Raw genomic sequence first — 24,661 nt, forward strand, 5'->3', positions numbered from 1 at the left:
TCGTGAACATTTCTGTAGATTTTGAGTTGGCTTTGGAGATTCTTTGGTTGTATGATTCTTATTTCGCTAGCAATGTCTTTTTTGTACGTGTAGGAAGTCTTTTTAAATTCATTTAGAGTGGATTGATTGGGCGAGGATTGCCACTTGGCTAGAGCTTGGCGTTTATTGGTGCATAGTGCAGATAGTTATTCCGTAAACCATGAGTTGGAGTGCATTATTTTTTTTTTTTCTCTTTTGTCTTCTGGGGGAGCTATGGATTCAATAGCTTGGGTGAGCACATGTGCATAGGTGTTGGCCAGAGAGATGGGGTCATTGTTAGATGGAGGTTTAAGTTCAGGGATATCGAGAAGCATTGCAAGGTTAATTTTAGTTCATTTTTTCAAGCTTCTGACTTTGACGGGTGGGGCATACAACAGTACCTTGTGTTTACGAATGGCAGGAATAGCAAATTGGATGAGGTGGTGGTCTATCCATGGGAAGGCTAACATGTTGGTGATGGACGAGGTGCAGTTGTGGTCTGTGATCCAGTCTATGGATTGGCCTTCGCAGCGAGTTGGTACCGTGATTTTATGTTCAAACCCACTGTGGATGAGTTCTTTGGTTAGGGAGGTGGCAGCTTTGTCCTTGGGGGTCATGCAGGCCTAGGTTGAGGTCACTGAGTAGTATAGTTTTGGTCAAGCTTTTTAGGTTATTCACTATGATTTGGAGGAGGTGCTTAGTCCCGTGATGAGCCAGGTGGCCTGTAAGTGATTAGGATATTTATGGTGCAGTTAGGGGAGAGAGAGAATTTGGCAGTGAGGAGGTCAGCGTTGTTTTCCCACTGTTGGTTGCAGAGTCTGATGGAGAGGGTATCTTTGAAAATGAGGGATACACCTCCACCTTTGGATGTCTTGTGGTCCAGTCTCAGGATAGTGTATCCTTGAGGGAGGGCAAAGGAGAGGGAGGGGTCTGATGCTTCATGAAGCCAGGGTTCAGAGATGGCTAATAAGTCGAGCTTAAGGGCAGTGATGAGGTCGTTGATCTCCAATGCATGTGCTGGGAGGGATTGGGCATTGCTAAGCGCGCATTTCAGTTCTGTGTGGGATGGTGTGAGCGGACATTGGACCTGAGTGCTGAGGTTGGGACCAGGGGGTGTAGTTAGTGATTGTGAGGATGTGAGGGATTGGGGCAAGGCGCGGTGCATTGGGAGTGGGGGTGGTTGTTGGGCAGCTTGTCGTGTGGGGGGATGAGTTCGTGTAGACAGTGTTGGGGTGCGAGAGCCAAGCCTGATGTTTGAGGTCGATAGTGGGTGGGGTGCTGCGGTGAGTGATGTGTAGCTTGGTGCGAGCTCTGTCTGCAGAGTCTGCGGTTGAGGTAGGGTTGGTCCTTGAGATTGATGGTGTGTGGGCTGGGCTGGGTGTTCTGTAAAGGGCACAAAGTGGTATGGCTGTGGTCTGGTGGTGGTGTGAGGTCTGTGTGCGTGAGTGACATGCTGCAGATGGACCAGAGGGCAAGTGTGATGAGTGAGATGGTAAGGCGGGTGAGGTGAGGTGAGGTCAGGCAGGACATGGGAGGATACATTTGTGCAGAACAGTGACAATATTGTGTCTAGTGCTGGTACAGATTTATCTACGCGGATTCTAAAACCATTATTCAGATATGGCTTCCAACAGTTCAGCACGGGTAGGGCGAAAGCAGTTCAAAGTAGGTTATGCCAGCATAGATGGGCCAGTTCAAAATGGGCAATTCAGATTAGGCTAGTCAAAAATAGGCATTTCAAAATGCGCTAATCCAACATGGGTGGGGCAGTTCGAAATGGGCAATTCGAATTAGGCAGGTCTAAAATAGGCAGTTCAAGATAGGCTAATCCAACATACTTGAGGCCATTGTAATTCGAGAGTGGTCTAGTCCAGTATAGGTATGGCAGGTGCGGTTCAAGTGAGCTAGTTCAGCAAAGTTGGGCAAATTCGATTTCAAATAGGCATACCATTAACTAGAGGAGAGGTGTTCGGACTAAAGGGTGCTCGGTTGGGAAGGGGAAAGCAGTTGCATGGGTTTGGTACATCAATCAGTACAGCAACATGGGATCAGCATGTACGAATGGCACAGTGGTAGTGCAAATGCTGGAGGACATGAGCGAGTATGGGCATACAATGTTATTTGAAGCGCAAGGTCAATTAATTAAATCATAAAGGACACACAACATTAGCGTACCAGATGAGATGCTAGCAGTATATAACATTTTATAAACTAAAGGCTGCTTGGGCGGTCACATGAAGCATTCATAGATGAAGATATTGGCGTGAATAATATTTAGCAGAAAGCCTGCTTAGGGGATCGGGTTAGATATGACGAGTGGGAGTGTTTGTAGTTGGTGCTATTCTCTGTCGTAGTAAGTGGGTAGTTCTTATGTATTGCATTGGATCAGGTTATAGACTACATGTGTCTCGGGTTGGTGGCATAGTGAGGGGGCTGGCAGTGCCTTACATTGCAGTTTGCAAGAGGTTGAGAGCTTGGCCGGCTCGGTTGATCCAAGTTCCAGATGGCGTGATTATGCTGCGTGTAAATAAAAATAAGTGCGGGCAGGCCTCCCATCACCGACGGGTACAGACAGGCTGCATGCATTGTAAGAGGCGCCTTGTGGAGAGGTGCCGGCTCACGCCTTCCGGTGGGAGCGTGAATAAAAAAGGCAGTGGGTTCTCCAATGAGCACCGAGGACTGTTGCTAGGCAACGGTCAACAAACCGGGTGCGGCAGCCATCGTAGTGAGCGCAATGCGGTCTTCCACGTTGGAGATGAAAAATAAATGTTGATGGGTTGATTTCAGCGCAGGATTGTGGTCATGTCACGGCAGGGGAAGATCCTTCATGGGCTGTGTTCTGAATCGTGCAAGATGCCGCTTCAGTGTGCCTTCGATGTGTACAGCTGCTGGATCAGCTGATGGGATCAGCTGTTGGGCTGAAGAGCGGCGGCGGAGGGACTCCTGCCCTTAGGTTCTGCAAAGTATGCATAGTGGTACTTGGTGAAATGCTGGCATGAATGGTTGCATTACGGTGCAGGGAATGTGTGCAAGGAGCACAGCCACTGTAGCTATGCAGGTTTGACAGAGTGTTAGGCACAGGGTGGTGATGTTTGGGGAATGGGTATGGAGCACATTGTAGACGTGCTACAGCAGCACAAGTGAGTTGCAACGGATGTATTGCACTTTCTATGGTTGTGGTTATTGTTGCAACATGCTATAGTATTTGGTGTACGGCAGGAGATGATGCAGTGAAAGGTTGTGTATTGTGACCACAGGGTGCAGTGTGCATGTAATGTGAGTATGTAAGAGGGTATGGTTGAAGTGCAGCTTGTATGTGCTTGGTGACTGTGCTGTGTGCTGATTTATTTGCGGTGGGTGTGTTGAAGGATTGCACTATTGGGTGCATATACGTTAGGAGATGGGGCAGTGAGAAGTTGTGTAGTGTGGCCACAGGGTGCAGAGGGTGCAGTATGCATGTAATGGGAGTATGGAAGAGGGTATGGTTGCAGTGGAGCTTGTGTGCTTGGTTACTGTGCTGTGTACATATTTATTTGTGGTAGGTGTGTTGAAGGATTAGACTATTGGATGCATGGCTGAAGCCCGTTGGCCGGAGCCCATGCACTGATGGGCCTAGGACTTCAGCTCACCCACCGCAGCAATGCAGGTCTGATTTTGCATCCGGTAGAGGGTGGTGCTTGCATAGTGTGGTGTGTGCAAATTGGTTGGAGTAGGGCAAGTGTTGCAAACAGTATATGGGTAGGTTGCCAGTGAGACAATACTTTGTGAATGGAAGCGAGTATGGCCGTAGTATGCGAATGAAAGTGCACAGGGGTGCTGGAGACAGTGCTGTATGTGTACATTATGGTAATTGCTGCACTTTTATCCTACATAGCTCCATGGCTGTGCGCAGGATGGGTAGGCCTGCTGGTGCCAGTGCTGTGTATGTGGATTGTTGTAGTTGGTGACATGACACGTATGGTGGTATTACATTGCGGTGGGTGTGTGCAAGGCCTAGAATATTGGGTGCATGGCCGAAGGCCGTAGTCCATGCACTCAGAGCCTAGGCCTTCAGCTTACCCACTGCAGATATGCACATCTGACTCTGCATTCGTAGGCCATGCACTCAAGAGCCTAGGTCTTGAGCACAACCACGACAGTAACTCATTGTTGACTCTGCATCCGTTAGAGGGTGGTGACTTGTACAGAATGGGTGTGGAGCATATTTCAGACACAATTAAGCAGCAGAAGAGGGCTGCCATGCGTGTATGTTTGGTTTGCAGGTGAGGTGACTGTTATAACATGGTAAGGTTTTTGATGTGTGGTTGAAGATATTGCATTGAAATGTCACGCAGTGTTTGCATATTGCTAGTATGGTAAAGGGTATGGTTGAATGGCAGATTATATGTGCTTGGATAGTGTGCTGTGTGCAGATTGATTGTAGTAGGGCAATGTTGTGAGGATTTTGTGGTTAGGTTGGAAGTGACACACAACTTTGAGTGGAAGTGGGTAAGACAATAGTATGTGAATGAAAGGGCGTAGGGGTGCCGGAGACAGTGTAATGTGTGTACATTATAGTAACTGTTGCATTTAATGCTGTGCATATGCATTGCGCTGTGGACATTGGGTAGGTGTGCTGGTGCCAGTGGTTGCATTACGGTGAAAGAAATGTGTGCTAAGAGTAGACCCACTGCAGCAATATAGAACCCTTTGAATTATTTGTTCCTGACTGTTAGTGAGGAAAAGCACCTGGCCTACTTATGGTAGTGAACAAAACAGAGGGAGCCACACATGTGATGTCGTCAGTGATGTCATGAATGAGATTTGTGATGGCATGTTTGTCTTGGGTGTTAGTCCTTGCAGTGCACACTAGTGGCATGAGTTATGGTTGCTAAGCTTACATAACTGTCGCATTTCGTTTTTTTTGTTGGTTTTACCTGTAACTATAACGCCCCTGTAATATTTTGCCATTGAATTTAATAGGTTTTTGCTAGTGCAACTTAACCATAGTGTCCCTTTTTAATACCATGTTTAACTTTCATCTGCCATGATTTATTACAGAATACTTAAGAAGATGACCTTTAGTCTTGTGAAATATAAATAAATGTTATATATTCTCCTGAGTTTAATCAAAGAAACAAAAAATGGGTAACCTAATTAAAACCTATTTTGTTGACAGGGCTCACTTTAGTGTGTCCCCCTCAGCTCCTGGGTGTAATCTCTTTAAAACATGGAGCTGCACTGGGGGACATTTAATTTTACTGGGGGCAGGGAGGACAAACATTTGATGGACCGTGGAACTGTATCGCAGGTAGATAGCAATTTTTCCAAGATTGCACGATTTTACTGAATTAGGGAAGCCGAATTCGGGATCAAGACAACGGTGCTTCTTCCCTTGGCCTCTGCAGACCAGCTTAGTTGCAAGCATTGAAGGGTTCAATCATTGTACCTGACAATGTGTCTGTACTTTGCCGCACTTATCGGTTCATTTGCTCCTTTTTCAGTAGGCGAGCAGCATATGAAAAATAAAGGGCTGCGGGCACAGATTTTCTTTTTTTCAAAAAGGGGTAGGAAGAATTTAGTGCTAACCCCAATATATATATAATGAACAAAGCAAATGCACTAATTGAAGTGCTCCGATGCAAAGCCAAGGAGTTACTTTCAGCAATGGAAAGATATTGAACCAATTGTATATAACAAACCTTTCAATGTATTCCTGTATGATTCTTTGCGTCTTGCATTAATTTGTGATTTGGATTTTGCCAACGTTGACATTTAATGCCAAGTATTTGATGCAGTGGTTGCAAAGGGATAAAAGGTAAGAGTCTTAAAACGACTTGTTTTTTTCTCTTTTTAGAAACTTTCGGGGAAGCTGAGTAACTGGGAGAACCTGGAGCAGTTAACTGGGTTAAACATACGGTAGGTTTGAAGAATTAACAAGTTTATTTGGTCTGTATTGCTTTCCAACTCTCCCTTTTTCCTTCCTCTGGCTGAGGGTTCTGCCCTTCGACTGATCGATGTATGGGCCTCAGAAGGTGTTTCCTTCCTCTGGCTGAGGGTTCTGCCCTTCGACTGATCGATGTATGGGCCTCAGAAGGTTTTTATGTTAATGTTAAAGGACATTTGTAACGCGCACCATCACCACCGGAGTGGTCCCCTGGCGCATTGGCAGCTCTGCAAGAGGAAGGGAGGGTGAGTTAGTGGGAGGAAGCAGGAAACGTGCAAGAGAGCAGTGATGTGCTGTTGACTGCCACAGCCTGGTGGGTCCATTGGCTGGGCCTGGGGTGTTTGAGGCCGGTAGTCGTTGTGTACTGTTGTGGAATGCAAATTACTTTGTCTTTAGTCGACTGAGTCTGGTAAGATCGTTTAACAAGTGATTACATGTTTGTTAGGTAATGGATGTGCTGGTTCAGCTTCTCACTGTCTGAATGTATTGACATGTTTTGCAGTAGAACACAGAGCTTTGAGTTATCCCACTCTTGAGTACCCATTTTCTTTTTTCCCCTTTTGATTTAGTAGGTAAGGGTACTGAGTATGACCGGCTCTTGGTGCGCTCTGGTCCTAAAATTGTGCTGTCTGACGTACAGCGTAGCTAGTACAGTAAGGTCCTACTCTTGACCTCATAGAATACACAGGTTAACACATAGTGCTAGTTGATTGCGCTCACCCCAACAAATTCCAAGTGAATGATAACCAGTATACCTGGTTTATTGGATTCCACTCTTTAAAAAGGCAGCCAACACTTGTTCCGACATTCTTTCTCAAGGCAATGATCATTAAGGAGGTCCCCATGTGCCTTGTCAATCTTTTGAAGGCATAGGCAGTCTGGGTTGGCTCAAATGGCAAATGATTCGTCTGCTCTAGATGCTTGGTGTTTGAATATATCGTGCTAATGTTTGCGCAGGTCACTAGAATGATATAATCCTCAAATGGGTAGCAACCTCCTCGTTTTCATGTCCTGCACAGCGTTCGGCCCACGATTAAAAGCAAACACGTAACGGCCGAACTAACAGTTCACATATGCCGCACGATTTCCCTCAGAACTCAGCCAGACCTAAGACACTGCCTCACGCCCAGCCTGCATTCACTGCCAGCATGCCAACATGCTACACCAGCCCCGACCGTCAAACGACACCCCCCCCATGCACGCATGCGCACAGGCAGCAAAACCGGGCTACTGCCGGTAAGCTGCCCGCTACTTCAAATTCAAACCTGCGCACCACAAAGGCTTCCGCTTCCAAGCCTGCTGTCGCCCGCAACAACTTGCATACTGCTATGCCCACATCGAATCCTTGCCTGACCGGCAGACCTGTAACAGTAAGCCAGTCCCACCATTTGTGCTCCATTCAACCCGCCTACAACAGCCAGCAATCTCCCACTATCCTCCAACCGACTTACCAGCCAGAAGTAGCCACGCCCCCCCCACCGACACCAGAATTATTCCATCAACCCCTACTAATTTCATGAGCTTATTGAGGATAAGAGACTGGGCTCTTGCTTCTATGGCACCCCTGTTACCACATCACCCCAACTACTGGCCAACAAACGCCAGCTTGTGCCTGCGCACATCGTCCCACATCCCCCAAGCTGCCTCACCTATCCAAACCACCAACACAACCACTATCTTCCCATGCCAACTCGCTCACTCTGCACTGTGCAGCACAACCAACACAGCCTTGGACCTGCCTCCTTCACTACCCCCAGACTAGGCAAAAGACCAAGGAAGGACTTATCCCTTCACCAGGACCACCATTGCTCTCCCCCCACACACCCAGTCAACACGAGGCCTAACCCTCCATATAACACCATCAAAAATACAGCCTCACCACACAACAGCCACGTCAAACAAACACCTGGCCCCCAACAGCTCAACCCACCATCCCAACCACCAACAGGGCTCTGGTTCGCTTGTCCCAACACAGCCAGCCCCTTTGGAAGTGCGCCCTCATCAATGCTCGATCCCTGCCGGCACATACATTGGACATCAACAACCTTTTTCCCAAACAAAACCTTGTCTCCTTAGCCATATCTGAGACCTGGCATCTTGAGGCCTTTGGCCCTGCACTATCCCTAGATATATCTCCGGGATACACCATCTTCTGGAATGACAAGGCCTCTGCCAGAGGAGGTGGCACCGCCCTTCTAGCCAGAGAATCCCGTCCCATCAGAAGTTGCAAGTCCACCCTTGAGGGTCCTTCTGACAGGGAAATGCTATCAGAGCAAGATGTGTCCTCTTTTCTTGATTAGGGGCTTGTGGGGCTTGTTGGGAGAGGACTAAAAAACAATAGAGAAACACAGAGGCCACAACAAGCTACCTATTGATGTTGCATGTAGGTTGGAAATTCAGAGACACTGGGTGTATGCTGGTATTCATCTTATGTGAAACATATACCACAAGATGAACAAAAGGTTTGGTTTTCAAAAAAAGACTTCAATTTTATTTTTTAAACATACTAAAAAGGACACCAATATGTCTGTCTTCTAAAAAGACACATGTTACACCGTAAAACATATCTAATAAAAATTAATAAACACAGAATTGGTGCTATAACAAGAAAGTACTGATTGGCATATTTGTGTCTCAATCAAGTACATCGACAACTCGAGTGATGTGCACAAATATCTGGGGGCTTTTTTGAAAATGAACTAAATTTGATATTCGCTGAAGTCACCTGACTCTTGTATTTTGTTGTATGTGCTGTCTTGGTTTTGATCGCTTGAATGGAATTTTTTGTTGCTTTAATTCTTTTTTTGGGTGAGTAACTATTAATTTTGTAGGTGGTTTTCCTATTATGGATTTTCGAACTGAGTTGTTTATCTCTGTCAGATTGAATCCCATGGGGAACAATTTCGGTGCTTCTTTTACTAGGATTTGTTTAATAATTATACTGTCTAAATGGATAATATTGTCTTGTCGATCCTCGCTTACAAATTCAATTGTCTTTAGATCTTTGGTTGTTAATGCTCTTAGGGTTGGTAGATGATGAAATAACCGCATAACGTTAGATCTGTTTTAGGGTAAGACTGTTGTCCTCCGCATCAACACGTTCAACTAGTATTAGAGCTGTAGGGTTGATTTGGTTGGAATTTGCTTTTGGATTTGATTCGTTGTTTATATTTTCTTGACTCTTCTTAGTTTCTCTTCGTTTCGTTATTCTCAGTGGAGATATTATGTAATTACCTTTATTTGTTGCACTTGTTTTTGGTTGATATCCCGGTTGATTAGTTTTTTCTAGTTTTTGTTGAATCTTTCAGCTGCCACTCCTTGTGATCAGTTGGTGAATTTGGGTCCACTTCTTCTTGCTCTATTGTCAATATTTTTGAATGTGGCACTTGTTCTCGTTCTTTTTCATGTGATTGTTTATCTTGTTTTGCGTTTTCTACTTTACTGTTTTCTGCATTTGCCGCATTAGGCAATGTTTGCCACCGAATTTTGGCCGGCCTTTGTGTTCGTTTTGTCCAGCGAGGTTTCAGTGTTTCACCGGTTTCCTCTTCGGAATCAGATGATTGAGGATTACAGGAGGAGTCTTCATTGGTTTTTACATCTGAGTCATATCCATCTGATGTTGATATGGAGTATGTTGACATGTCCATCTTAATTGATGGTTCTCTCTGCGGTACCGGAGGCTGCTCAGATTCTTTCACTGCTTGATTCGAAACAGTGTAGTAGGACTTGTTTTTTAACATTTTCAATTGTGATTCTTAATTTGGTATTATGTTCTTGATAAATGACTTCATTTCATTTGGCATGCATAGTTACTGGTTGTTTTTTTTGTTTTGTCTCTTGTTTTGCTTTGCCTCCTTTTTTTAAGTTGTTGTGCTTTCTGCATGCCAACTATTGAGCCTTTCGTTGTAACTCGAAGGTCGTCTTTGCCATTTTTTTAATGGTTTATTGAAGATGGGACATACCATGATTTGTTCTGTCAATATATCTTTCAATGAGTGCTCACTTTCCACAGGGACTTTCACTGGGTTTCCCATGTCACTGGTTTGTTTTGTTATCTGTTCATTATTCCTTATGGGCACACAACTTGGATTGCCAATGTAATCCATTTGTGATGAACTTGTAACTTGCTTTTTAATGTCTGTTTGTGTCTCCATTAGTGTTTTTCTGGCCAGTTATATTTTGTAATTCTTGTCCTTCATAGGTGCGTGATTGTCTACGAGATTGTTTCTCTTAAATGATCGGATCTACGATTGTATGTAAGAGGGAGACGACTTTCGCTTCGCTTATGTCGATGTTTTTTTGCACTTTTGCACTCAGCTTATGAAACCTTCCACGTGAATCATTTTGGAGTGTAGCATTGCCAACATTGTTGGTTGATCTTTGATTTTCCCCTATTTCTTCATATAATTTCATAAAAGGTGATAATATTGCCGTCAACATTGAAACTAAAATTAACTCACGGTTGCTTGTATTGTCAAGTAAGTTTTGTTCTTTTTATGTTGAGGTTGTCAACGTTTGAGTTGTTACAGCAATCATATTTCTTTCTCGTGCTTTGCGTACATCATATCCATCACTTGCCTGTTGTTTAGAAGGTTCACTGTTTGTTACTGGTGGGGTACAGAATGCATTTTTCGGATTGCCATTTCCACTTTGCATTAGCATCGTTATTAATTTTGTCCAACTCCTCAGGGTCACTATTTGATGGCCCATTTCTTAGTGTCTTCATGCTCCAGTTGTGTGGATGTATGCAGCATTATCTGATCTGGTATCTCCTTTGTAAGGATGTTAGATTTATATTTCAATCCGCTCACTGGTGTTTCCTTATTTTCTCTTATTTGTTGGCGTTCAGTTGAATAATGAAAGGCACACCCACCAAAGTTATGTGGTTTGAGACTCCCTGGTCTCCACTCCTTCCTACTATGTGCCCGTTTTGCAAAACAATTAGCAGCTCTTTGTTCATGTAACGTTATTTCCAATTTCCTTTTTTAACTCTTCAATTTTACTGGCGTGAACGTGCTTTCTGATAAATTTGTTTCAACTGCTTTGATATCAGCTGAAGGCAGTGTGAATGGGCTTCGTGTGCATAGAGGTAGCTTTCCTGGTTGACTCCCATCGAGTGTCACGCGAGCGGAGTCGGGCGGGCCGATTTTCTCTGCTCCAACATTGCCATTAGCCCTGTCCGCCAACTTGCACGCTGCAGTTTTGCTTTGATTTGCGCTGTCTCTCCTCTGCCACACGCGGTCCTAACTCACCCCCTCTCCCCACACATGCATCAGCCCCTCCTCTGCTCGATCTCTGCAGCTTCTGAATTTTCTGCGAACACGCAGTCACTACGACCTGCGTTATCTGGTGAGTAATGACTGTCTGGCTGCATTGTGCGGGTGATTCTTGCGCTGGATCCCATTTTGTGTTCGGATTTTATTATTTTTTTTTTTTATTTTTTTTTGTTCCATGTATTTTTCGTGTTTGTTTCGTTTTTGAGCTATGTCCATTGCGAGTTGATCTTCTAATCTCTTGCAAGTGAGTTTATAATTACACGTTCCTGCCAAAAGCGGCTAGTGCCTTCTTGTTGTTTCAAGCTTTCCACCTCCGGCAAATCTACTGTTTGCTCTCATGCTAGAGCTTGGTTTAAATGTTGCACATTTTTAATTGATTTCATGTTTGCTATTGTGTTTGAATCAACATTGTGATCTGTGAGCTCAGTATCCTTGATCATGTTTATGCTGTCAATACAAGTATAGGAGCAGCTGACATCATTTATTTATTTCCGAGTGTTATTGTGCTTACCTTCTGTCTGCTGCAGGACTGCCACTCGTCACCGCTCCGCGTGTGAATGGCTTTTGTGTAGTAGTCAGTGGCAATAGAAAACAGACTCCCAGCACCACTCCAAACACAAAAGCAATCCAAAAGCTCCCTACAGGACTGCCACTCGTCACCACTCCTAGCCCACTTTTGGGGAATGTCATGGATTTGTAGTTAAGATTTCAATTGTACTTTAAACTCGGTATTGGACAGATCCGACCGTAGGCAGACCACACCAGCAAAAGTTCTAAGGGCGCTGCTGGAAGGTTAGGAGTTGAGAGAAGTCTGGCAGTGGCTAATGGCAACAAGGATGGAATTCTCATTTTACTCGAGTGTGCACAGGGTTTACACACATTGATTATATTTTTCACAGGGAGAGTTTGTGGGTGACATATGAGGGCAGGATGCTCTCGGATCACTCTCCTTTGATTGTAGATTGGGTGAGGAGTAACCAACCCGCCCCCGGTATCCATGTGGAGACTGGGAGAGAGACCCTGCAGGTTGGGCCCTTTTGGGATGGCATGGCGGAACAAACTGGTACTTCAGTATCAAAGAAGCAAGTGTCAGTTGCGGGGGGAAACTTATTGGTGGTGATGCAGGGGGCTGCCATTGCAAAAGTGGGAGGGATTCAGACTGCTAGCACAAAGGTAACTGAATTGAAAGCGATTTATTAAACAAGTGGAGGGGACATGCCCAAGGGAGGAGGATGTGGAGGGTAGCCTCATCACGCTTGGGCAGGAATGCCAGGAACACTGGGAATGACTGGGCAGGTACAACAATGCAAAATAATTAAAGAAATTATATGGGCAAGGGGATAAACCAGGCTGGTTGCTAGCATGGCTTTGCCCTGGGGAGGAAACCGCTGTGAGATTGAGATGGAGGATGAGTGTGAGGAGCTGTGGAGGTCGTAAAAGGAAATTAAGTCTTTCGTAGATTTTACTGAGACCTATATGGGTCAGATGGGGTGGATAGTGGGGCAGGAGATTAGACACACTGCCGGAGATCGTTTTACCCACCCTGGGAGCAGGTGGAAGCTCTGGGTGCGCCACTCTCAATAGAGGAGCTGAGGGCACTGATTGGTGCATTACCCACGGGCAAGACGCCTGGAGGGGACGGCCTTCCAGCTGAGTTGTATAAGGAATTTGTGGACGACGTGGCTCCAAGGCTGCTGCAGACTTTTCAGGTGTATGAGGTGGGGCCGCTACAGCTGAGCATAAAGGAATCTATCATTGTCCTGATATTGAAGCCAGGGAAAGTGCGGCGATATTTCTATTTATATTGCCCGATTTCTTTTGATTAACCGGGACAGTAAGATCCTTATGGCGGTCCTAGGAAAGGCTTAATAGGGTGATGGGGATATTGATCCATCTGGACCAGAACGGATATGCCCCACGGAGGGCGACGCCTGGGAACCTGAGGAGCCTACAAGCAGTAATAGACAGTAAGCAAACATGGTTGGAAGGTTGCGCAGTGGTGGTATTGGATGGAATTAAAGAATTTGATTCCGTAAGGTGGGAGTGGTTGCACTCCCCCCTAGAACGATTTGGGGTTGGGTAGGGGTTTCTGAGGTGAGTTGGGATGCTCTATGCTGTACCAGTTGCCAGGGTGTGGACATGCAGATAAGTATCTGGACAATTTTATATATAGAGGGGCACAAAACAAGCATGCCCACTGTCCCCCATGCTCTATGCACTAGTGCTGAAGCCCCTGGCAGTGTTCATGAGGAAGGACTTTAGGGATGCAGGGCTCCTGGTGGATGGAGTACATCATGTGGTCTTGGTATACACAGACGACATGGGTTCCTAGTGATTGCATCGAATGCAAAGGCTTTGAATGCAAAACCATCAAAAAAAATGCATACAAAATATTTTATTTTAATGGAGGTCCCCCAAACCCTGTTTTTTACCCCTTAAAAGCCATTATAGTAAAAAAAAAAACTTTACCTACAAAAAAATGCCTTTTTTCGATGCTTTTGCATTCGAAACTATATTCGATGCAATGCCTGGATACCGATGACGTTATACATGCATAGCCCAGAGGATAATCTAGCGCAATATCTAGAGGTATTGGATAACTTTGCAGCATTGTCAAGCAGTGCTCCAGATATGATTTAGCAGCAAGAATGTTTTACTCCCTACTTTTTAACGTTGGGAGTACAATGATTTTTTAGGGAGTAAAAAAAGTAAGTCCCATTCGGAACAAGAGTATTTTTAGAAGCAAGTAAAATGTTTTTGTAATGAATATTTCTTTGCACGAAATTATTCGTGCACATTAAAAAGATACATTTCAGATCATGCAGCAAGACTAGAAGACTTTATTCCTGTGACATTAAGTGTACTATTGGGCCAAACGTATCCATGGAGCTGTGTGGATGAAAACTGGGACGACAACCAGTATGTGTCAGTTTTCCATTTTTGTTTGGAGTATTTTTACTCCCTATTTTTATTTTTTGGGAGTATTTTCCTATTGTTAGTGAGTAAATGTAGCCGATCACACCCCTAACTGTAGGGCTGTTGTCGGGAATCTCGGTCCGCAAAGAAAAATCCTCTGTGTTCCCATTGGAAGGATTGACTGGGGTGGACTTGAGGTTGCAGTGGAAGGTTAAGACATTTCGATATCTAGGAGTTAACATACACCACGACACGAAGATGGCTCACCTGGAGAATACACTACCGGCCTGGATGAGACTAGAGTGTACAATTACGTTTTGGGATTAATTAACTCTCTGGGGTGTGTAGAATCACGCTGCTGAAAATGGCTGCTCTCCCATGCCTATTCTATCACTTTCTGAATATTCTGTGTCTCATACCTTTTTCAGAGGATTGCGTACAGTAGTAGGGGGCTTCATATGGGGAGCTGGCAGGCGTAGGGTGGCCCTGGGTACTGTGTAGGGACTATGAAGGAGGGTTATGGTTCCCACACTTTTGCAGGACGTGACTGCACCATATGTGCTGTGGCTAAGGAAGGGCAGGATCCGAGACCCCCTACTTCTTGCAGCTGGGTAGAATGATTTGGACAAGGACCCAAGGCGCTGATAACATTGGGAGAACCTTATTCTCTGTGTACTCCTAGCAGGAATGTATGGAGAAGATACAGGGGACCTGGCATAGGTGCGCTTCCAACAGGAAGAGAAAAGGCTAGTGACGTTGGGGATTTGCTTCCCCCCCGAGGGACTCCTGGAGTTTTGGGAGATTGAGGGGTTTGGGGTGTAGCAGTGACATTTTCTGAGATAATCTATACTGGTGCATGAGGTATGGAGGTGATGGCCGGGCTTTCCAAGTTATCTGGCGCAAGATGGCACATTGGGGCTTCTGTATGATGTCAGAAGGGGTGGGGGGGGCATGGAGTGTACAGGCTGTACCAGGGATTGTTGGCAGTATTACCAAATGATTTTACCAATGTGAGGCATAAATCGGAGTTGGATTTGGGCAGGACGTTTGCAGAACAGGATTGGGCTAGGGTGCTGCTATATGCGAAAAAGGTCTCGAGGAATGCCAGGCTTAAACTGACCTGGTTCTGTGTGCGTCATAGAACCTTTGACTAGAGTGGTGGGACACGAGGGAGACTAGTAGGGGGTGTGCAGAGCCTGAAGAGTGCAAGAGGTGTAGAAGGGAGCCTCAGGTGGAACTTCTGTGGAATTACAAGCTTTGAGTTAATTTATTAAGGGTTGGTTGTATTGTGGGAATTGGGGTTAATAACAATGTGCTGATATTATTGCACTGTAACGTAATGGAACAAATTGAACTAAAGATTAAAAAAAAATCGAGGTCAGGCCCGGATGTCCTCTGGTCACCCCATTTTCCTACCTCTTGCCAACATTTCTAGTATGTTGTTGACATTGTTAATGTCCTCGTTACTTTAGCGAAAGCTGAACACTATTTTTCGTTTTTACCTCCAAAGTTTCTCCGACAACAGGTTGTATGGCCATTATATGGGGTACGGAAGCTTTATTTTTCTTATCTGTTGCATAAATGAATTAGATTGCTGACATACGTGTGTGTGAAGTCCGCAGTGAACGGGTGGCCTTCTGCTCTAGGTGTTGCACCTTTTCATGCCTTACTTCCTGCTCATGATGTCGCACAAATGCCTTTTTGAGGTCCTGTGGATTCTTAACCTGCACGCTATTCTTTGAATATGAGCAAGTTCTGCCGAGGCCTCCCTAATGCAAAAGAGAAGCATTTAGCCCTGGGAGGCTTCTTAGGACGATGCTCGTATGTATGCAGTTTTATTTTATTTATGTTTAACCCCAAGCTGTTTCCGCTCAATGAAATAATTTAACAGCGGGCGAGAAATGGAAATTGGTGCTGCTTGTTTTTGTCCATGCCTCCAAATGTTCTTACAGATAGTCGGGGCATTCGCTTGAGACGGCAAGGGAGGATTTTGATTACACTATTTGACACTCTTTGACACTGCTGCGAAAGGTGCGTTAATTCATTTGTCATATACAAGTTAATGGATCAGAAGACCGTTTTTTTCCCCCTAGTGGATTTGCAATTTTGGCTTCTAGTCTGCTTAAAGTTCTTTCCCATGGGGAACGTTTGGTGGGAGCTTGCACTGCCTTGTCATGTTATGCAGTGCAAACCAAAGGGCAGCAATTGGGTCGATGGGCCCCTTCCTCATTGTGTGTCCAGTCCGGAGAATGGTTTGCCTCTGTTAAAGGCTGGTTGGTCTGCAGAGGAAAGGACCGTCATGTGATTTTCCCGACTGCGCAGAAAAGTCTGCAAGTTAAGGGTGAGGAAGTGTTTGGTAGGGTACTGCTTTAAACTTCATACTCCTATCCTCGGTCTCCATGCTGCAATGTGAAGATCATCAGATTGCTGTGATAGCTGGAGATTCCTGACCGGAGCAGAGCATTATGCTTAAACTTCTTTAATGCTATTCTCCAGCAGCTTCTTCAGATTGTTCATGCATTGGCTGCACAAATAGAAATTGTTGGAAGCTGGGAGCGATTTAGATCCTGCTTGTAGCCTAGGAGAGCCTGGCTACGTAGGCACCCGCGTCTCTTACCGCCTTCAACTCCCCCGGCCAACCAGTGCTTTGGAAAGATACCTATATCAATGTGCATAAAGGAAAATGTAGAGGACATTTTAAAACCTAATGGATCAAATATAAAGGGCACAAGTTAGTTTGCATCTCATATTTGGTATGTATATCATATTTGGTGTGTATTGGTTCCCCATAGATCGGTCCTCTTCTGCTTGGTGTTTACTGATGCCCAGGAGCTACTTTAAATAATTCTAATCCAAATCGAATTTAGGTGCCTGAACTCTCAGAACTTCCACTCACCGGCAGTGTGGTCACTCAGTTTCAAATATATTCCTTCTTGTTAGAAAGACCCCTTTTCTCAGGTCACCATTTAACACCCCATTTCAAGGCCAGTGCTGCAGCCATTATCAGTTATCCTTGAAGAAGAAAAGTGATTTCTATATCCCTTTCATTGCAAACCCCTTACCCCCTCTAACTAAGGTATATATTTATTCCGTGCTTGTAGAGCACACAGTGGAGACCATCGCAGAGGCTGGGTGTTCCGCACTTTTTTCGCCCCTTTCCAGCTAAGACGCCAATATACCTTGGTTTGGTTTCTGAGCATCTTTCTGAAGTATCAAAAAGAGAGGGTTCCCAAGAAGACTGCTCATTCCCTGGAGCTTTCTGGACTCTGGCTGTTGTCTCCGTGCAGTGTGACCCTTACACAGATGCTGTTTAACACCATGTGTGGGTTCTCCGGGCCATATTTACACTTTGCACCACTTTGGTGCCATGTGTGCTGATTGCTCACCTGTTCAACACTCTGTATGTCATCCTTAAAGGCACATTTGGATATTGATCAAATCTCTAAAGGCACTATTTGTACACATACATCCACATCACCTGTTAATTTTTGTGTGGGTGTCCTTTGTACTTCGTTATCATTTTTCGAAGTACCTGCCTTCTTCGTTATCTGAACTTAGCGTTTTGATCAGTTTTCCTCTATCACATTTTATTTTGATGTAATTTATCCATATTCCCTACATCCTCTTTAAGTGGTTCTTTTTGGTATGGAAAATCACTTATAAAATGCTAACATACACCTTGAATAAGGCATCATGGTGATGAACAAGCGGGTACAGACCGACCGTCCGAGACAGTGGGAACCCCCCCCCTCACTTACCTCTGTAACCATGTGACGCTTTTACGCATTTGTCTTTGCTCTTACGACCTTCAACCGTACTACTTCTATTATGTGTGTATCTACCTTGAATATACGTTTTCATAGAAGTTTTGTGCTCCTGTGGCACCAAAATCAACCTGTGCAGAGTACTTAAAATGTGTAAAAGCATAAAACGTAGGTCTGTACTTGTTTGTTTCAGAATGCAGTTATTGTCTCTTACAATGCAAACGCATAAGTGAGGTTCTAATGAGCCAGATACTAAGGATACCCACCACATGTCGGCAGGCTTGAGGGTCACTGAAGGGATTTGGTATTTTGCAAATTGTAGAGGGTATTAGAAGGTGAAGACTAGTATAACAGAGTGGAATACGTTTAATAATGGAGGTAACAGAGCTGCATTAACCCATCTTTTATCTCTCTGTACTCCTACGTCCAGTCCCCTTTCCACCATACAGTATGGGTGTCCCCGTACGGCGAGGGGACCAGAACATTTTGCACTGCAAAAATCAGCACTTCCCTTTTACTTTTATTTAATGTGTGTGCTCATGGGCGTGACCGTGCACTCCAACCACATTGCCATTCTCGGTCCCTTTTTTCTATGCGATGGGAACAGACGTCTTTACCGCAGCAGCATATTTTTTAGCTGCGCACTTCCTCTTCAGTCCTAAAGCTTTCAAATATCTTTAAACTTTCCCTGGCCTTTGGTACCCCCCTCAACCCCCCCCTGGTCCCCTAGTGCATGTCTGGTTCCTCTGGATCGGGTCGGTGCGCGTCGCGTAGCACTCCTTTCCCTGCGTCGGACGTCCATTGGCTCTGTCTGGATTGTTGTCTGCGGCCATCGGTGGGGATTTGTGCAGTGCGTTGACCCTGCATTAGATGAAGAACAGGTTAGCGAGGTGGAGAGATCTTCTCCAGGCTACCTGAAGAAATGTGCACACTAAGTCTCGAGAGAAGGTAAGTGAGTTTACTTTTTCCAAAGTAACCCAGAAAGGGGACACCTTTCAAATGAGTTCTCGGTCTGGGAGGGTGTTAGAAATTGTCCACTCTGAATCATCGAGCACGTAGAGTAGCCGACTAATTCTTCTTAATAATGTAACCCTTTGGTGGACTGAAAAGGACACACAAAGGGATCTATTAGCAAGAAGATTGAACACCAGACGAAAACTTCAGGCTGTAGGGAAGAAGAGAGTGAGGTCAGTGCACGTGGTAACAAAGGCAGACACTATCGGCAATTACAAGAATAACTAACCTGAAAGCAAGTTCTTGAGTTCTGGCAACTTTAAAGAAGGCTTTGACTCTCGGAGTGCTGTACAACCCTAGGAACAGATGTGGAATGTTTAGAATAATATTCAGTCGGTGCGAAAGGTATGAACAAAAACCATGAGACGGCTTACTGTGTGTATGATGTGGCAAGGGCTTGATGTCCCTGGTACTTGAGTCAGTGAAAAAAGTGAAATACACGGGAAGCAGAACAAGAGTGCTTTCCAAAGGACTGATGGTGCTGGAGAGACCTACCCCAACGGAACGGGGATGCCTATGGCTAAGGTGGCACTAGTTTCCAGTCCCCAGTAGGCCACCGGGACCCGACGGCACGCAGACACCCAAGGAGTTATAAACAATGCACATGCTGAAGTCTCTAGTTGTGCGTAAGGATGTTATAAGGCAGTAATCCAAATCGGAGAAAACAGAGCTGGCAAATGGCGGGCAGAAAACTATACAGAACGTGAAGACAAAGGTAATCTGTAGAACAGCGCGGGTTGTAATGTTGGAGGCAAGCAGAAACTGCAATCGATATGCAAAGGAATTCGTGGATTCAGGCCGAGGTCAGCAACGTAGCAATCCAATAATTAGCAGGAGTGTCTTGAATGTAGACATTCCGGGTACAAGGCAAGTTTTGGTAACGGGTTACAGAAGTCAAGAAACATGAGCGTAAGAACGTAGCTAACTGCAAAACAATCAGTGGCAATGATGGATACTGTTTAAATAGCCAGTCACATGATCCTGCCGCTACGTGACTACGTGGAGAGGACGCCAGCGTCTCCAAGGCAACCTCCAACGCTCTACCATTCTAGAGCTTCCGTAACGAAGACCCGGTGTGGAGCACACGAAAGACTCAGTATGGGGTGCATCGCAGGACCACAGTGCAGAGTGACGAACGTTGATTGCTTTTTTTTTTCCATGCTGCAGTATGTACATTCTAAATGCTGCGATTAACCCCATGATTCTTGACAAAGGGTTCGTAAGGAACCTACTACTGGAACTAGGCCTGAGGCTCACGCGGCTACCAGTGCTTGCACCGAGGGGTCCAAGGATCCGGCAGCGCCTAGTACCAAGGGGAGGAATAGTACTACCAGTGCTTCAGCTGAGGGTGTTTCGCCTCCTGGATCCAGTTCCGAGGTCCATAAGCGAACTGGTTTGAGTATCAACGGTCTGACATGTCGTCTTTTCTGAGTGACACGATGGGCACAGCTTCCCCACGCACTCAGGTTCTGGCTCAGTGAAAGTAGGGTCACAAAATGGCAACAAGTAGGGGATCTGCCCTGCCATATTCTGTGGCGTCATCTCCCACGGAGATGGCAGCAGAGGCTACCAGACATTTGGCCGTTGGTAGATTGGTCCAGTGGGGATACCCCCTAGTGCATGTCTTACACCATGCCCTCTAACAGGATGGGGTATGCCGAGCTGGGTTCGCAGCCCAGGCAGGGCCTAGGGACTCATGTCACATCGACATGGAGGCCCACACCAGGCAGTGCACATGCCTCCAGTACAGTTTTCCCCAGCATGTAAGGACAGATTTTTGATGGGTTTCTCAGCCTTTTCACTAAAGCCAACAACTTTTTAGACTCTGCGCAATCTGGCTTCAGACCATTCTGAGGAACAGAATCCTCCATAATATCTGTCTGGGACGACGTAAAAAGAACAGCTGATGCAGAAGGCTGCGCTATACTGATCCTTCTTGACCTCGCTGCCGCCTTCGATATCATCGATCACACCATCCTCCTAGATAGGCTACACTCCTTAGGAATCAGACACAGCTCTCTTGGATCTCCTCTTTCTCTAATCGTTCACAAATCATGCAGTTCCACCCGTTCACCTCCACCTCACAACATGCAACAAAAGGGGTCCCACAAGGAGCATCCCTTTCTCCCATGCTTTTCAACATGCATCTAAATTCTCACTCATCCGCTCCCACAATCTTACCAGCTACAACTACGCAGACCATCCTCAAAATCCCAGTCGCCAGCCCCTAACCATTCAGATCTTTCATACTGGATGACGAACAACCACCTCATCCTCAAGCCTGGGAAAACTGATATCCGTGTTTGTGAACGCATCGCTCCTCCCTAACCTGTTCCCTGGCTGCAATCCCTAGGTCCTCACCGGCAACCTCCACCTCAGTTAAAACCCTCAGATGCACACTGGACACAGATGTATCCCTCTCCCAACAAGTGAATTCCGTTTTCAGAACCTGTTTATTCCACTTATGCATCCTAAGGCGTATCTTCCCTTACCTCACCTATCCGCACCGTTTTTCCACCGTCATCTCCTGCTTAGACTACGCAAACTGCCTTTAAATAGGCGCATCAGCATTTCAGCAAAGGAAACGCAAAGAATCCAAAATGCTGCAGCCTGCCTGCTCATTACCTACCACCCAGAGAGCACATCGGCCCTACACTGAGTCCTCCGTTGGCACCCTATTGGCTGACGCACTACCTTTAAAGCCATGTGCATCACTCACCGGGCCATCCACAACACGGGGCGGCAGTTCCTTCAAGACAGTCGCATACACTACCACCCCTCAAGGACTCTCAGATCTGGCACAGCATCTCTCCTAGTGGCCCCACATTACAACTCCTCCAGACTCGGCAGATCCTCTTTCTCCATCCAAGCACCGACCATCTGGAACTCTCTACCCCTGCACATTCGCAATATTGACCATCTGGCATTCAGAAAGACACTTAAAACCTGGCTTTTCCCTCCCTCGTCTTGAAACCCTGCCCCACTCTACACAGTCAATAGGCGCACATAATCGCACACCCAAACACAACACTCCTATCCGCGAATACCCCACGGATGTCAGTAGTGTTCGCAGTGGCACACCTTGACAAACTCTTCCTTCCTAAACACAACACCCCTCCACACTGACACCCCACGGATGGCGGCAGCATACACAGAGGCACACTTCACCAAACTATCGCCCTCCGTCAACCCTCCTGCCATCCCTCTGGGCCCTCTCCCATGGCTCAGACTTTCGTTCGGGGAGACCATGAAATGAATAGCGACACCAGCCAATCAATCACACTGAACCAAGAGGAAGAAAGCAGTTGAACTACAGCCAAAGCAACGGTACTTCTACCTGACACCACATCTGTGGACACAGGCAACAGGCACAGCCACCCATCCATGCACTCTAGAATGCAGCCACGACTATGCTATTCCGGCCTAGCAGCGCACACAGCCGTCCACACTGAAACCCCTGACGTACTTCAACACCTCTGCCATTAATATACAGTGACAATCAACGAATCCTCAGCAGTAGAACCCAAACATAAAACACTAGCAGCACCCACCCACGTGCCTGACCACCAGGCTGCTTACTGGTGCCTAGCCAGCCCACCTGAGTTGTAACCCGGCAATAAATGCACGCAAGCATCCTTAATTCAAACTCTTAGATCCTCCTACATACGGACTGCGGTCACTGAGGGCGTTCCAACCACAAAACGCATTGAGGCCATACAAATGGGGAAAGGGCGCTATATAAATGACAAATACAATTAATGAAATCTCCAAAAAATGTCTGAACTCCTTAAGGGGCTCATCAGGAGGTTCTTCCACAAGAGCTACTGCAGCCGCATGGGGTGCCTTCCGGTCCTTATGCTTCCACGGTAATCCTTAATGCCTCTGCTTCCTCCTCCACCCCAGATACCGGAGGCCCCGCTGCTGTCGGGGCAGGACAGTCGGCCTAAGGACCCTCCACTGGGTTGGGACACAGGACCAGCCGAGTTTGTCCGGAAGGAGACAGGACCCAGATGATGAAGATAAGTCTGATGTCCAGTCGGCTAAGGCCTTTAACAAGAGGTTACAGAGCCTGGCAGAGTTTTTGGGGGTGCTCTTGCCCCCTCAGGAGCAACCAGAGGCGGGGGTATTGGCAGAGGTTCTGACTCTCCAAACCTCGTTCAAATCTGGCGACCTGTTTCAGAAAGATGTCCTGGAGGTTGCCAATGATCTATGGGCCAAACCACATTCGTGCCAGGTGGTTAGCAAACAGCTTGATGCACGTTACAGGCATTTGGGCAGGGATGGGCTGCTGCTTCATCCACCCTCTCGCTGCTCTAGGCTGTAGTGGTGGCTGTCTTTCTATACTCTAAGCCAGCGACAGTGGGGTCATCTGGTCAGCCGGCCTCGTCAGCAGCTTTGCTTAGTGAAGAGGACAAAAAGTAGATCTCAATGCAGTCTTGCATCTTTGTCAGGCTAACGCAGATGTGTTAGCTGTGGCTAATCAACATCTCTGGAGGGAGATTGCTGATTTTGCACAGGATATTCTGCTGGAAAGGCAGGCAGCGTTCAAATCGGGCCTTTGATGCCAAAATCATTGCGCTAGACCTGCTGGAATCGCCTCTGGCACGCGTTTACACAGCTAGCAGGGGTATATGCATAAGGGTGGATTTAAGGAGGCAGTCCTGGATGCATGCCACCAGGTTTACTGCTGATGTACAAGATAGGGTCTTGGATCTTCTTTCAAGGGAAATTAGCTTTGCATTCCTCCACGGATGAGGAGCGCAGCAAGAAAGACCAACACCCAGACGGCCAAGTCCATGGCAGTGCTTACTAAGCCAGCAGTGAAGTGTTTCAGTCATACACAAGGTAGGCAACATAGCAGGTCTCGTTTGTTTGAGGGCAGTAGGGGTTTCAAGAAGAGGAGATGCAGGCAGCCCAACTTGTCTCCTAGTGCTCACAGGTGTAAGCAACAAAGGGCTAGTAACAAGGGCTTCTATTTGCTCCCCTCCTCAGCATTGGCCTCGGAGCCAAAGAAGCAGTGACCTCTATATCTGAGTCCACAAGCCTCCTGTGGTGGTCAGAGTGGCTCTGCGCAAAGATCATTGGAGTTGCCTATTTTCATACCGATGGTTATCTTCAGTGGTTTCAGGAGGCTTGTATTCCTGTTACTCACCCCCCTAGTCATATTCCCCCTCCCCCTATTACAGATAGGGTCTCCAGCACTGCTCAGGGGGACGGAGAACTTAGTCTAGTCCCAAGCCTGCAGTTGAAGGCATGGGATTCTACTAAATTATCTTTGCTATCCAAAAGAAAAACCAGGCAGGCCTGAAAGTGGTGTTGGACCTATTGTTCCACAAAATTTATTTACCCCTTCAAAAGTTCAAAATGTCAACACCAGCTCAGATTGTAGGGTGTCTCCGTCTAGTAGATTGGCATGTGCCCTGGACCTGAAGGACACATCTTCACATAGCAATTTGGCACCCTCATCGGAAGTTCCTGCTATTCTCTTATCATGGGCAGGCATTTTAAGTACAGAGTTATCCTGTTTGGCAGGAATGCTGCGCCCAGAGTATTCACAAAAATCATGAATTCAATTGCCAATCTGAGCAACAGGGGTCGGCACGTCTATCCCTATCTGGACGTCTGGCTCATCAGGATGTACTTGCCCCAGGAAGCATTGTGGACTATGCAGAAGCTAATCGACATTCTGTTACAGTTTGTATTCTGAGTTCTCACCCACTCTAAAGCTTAACTTCATCGGGTTCCAG

The 24,661-nt window shown here is 46.2% G+C and overlaps 1 protein-coding gene across 3 annotated transcripts in view; it reads left to right on the forward strand.

Moving 5' to 3' along the window:
* The window catches only part of MAD1L1 (mitotic arrest deficient 1 like 1), a 3,106,940-nt gene that overhangs the window by 195,479 nt on the left and 2,886,800 nt on the right, over positions 1-24,661 (forward strand). For all 3 annotated transcript variants that reach the window (XM_069647622.1, XM_069647623.1, XM_069647624.1), the window contains one exon: positions 5,855-5,916. In XM_069647622.1, coding sequence (XP_069503723.1) covers positions 5,855-5,916 — 62 coding nt within the window. The remainder of the gene's footprint in view (positions 1-5,854; positions 5,917-24,661) is intronic.

Source organism: Ambystoma mexicanum, chromosome 2q, assembly GCF_040938575.1.
Source record: "Ambystoma mexicanum isolate Mex_15411 chromosome 2q, UKY_AmexF1_1, whole genome shotgun sequence".
Taxonomy (NCBI): domain Eukaryota; kingdom Metazoa; phylum Chordata; class Amphibia; order Caudata; family Ambystomatidae; genus Ambystoma; species Ambystoma mexicanum.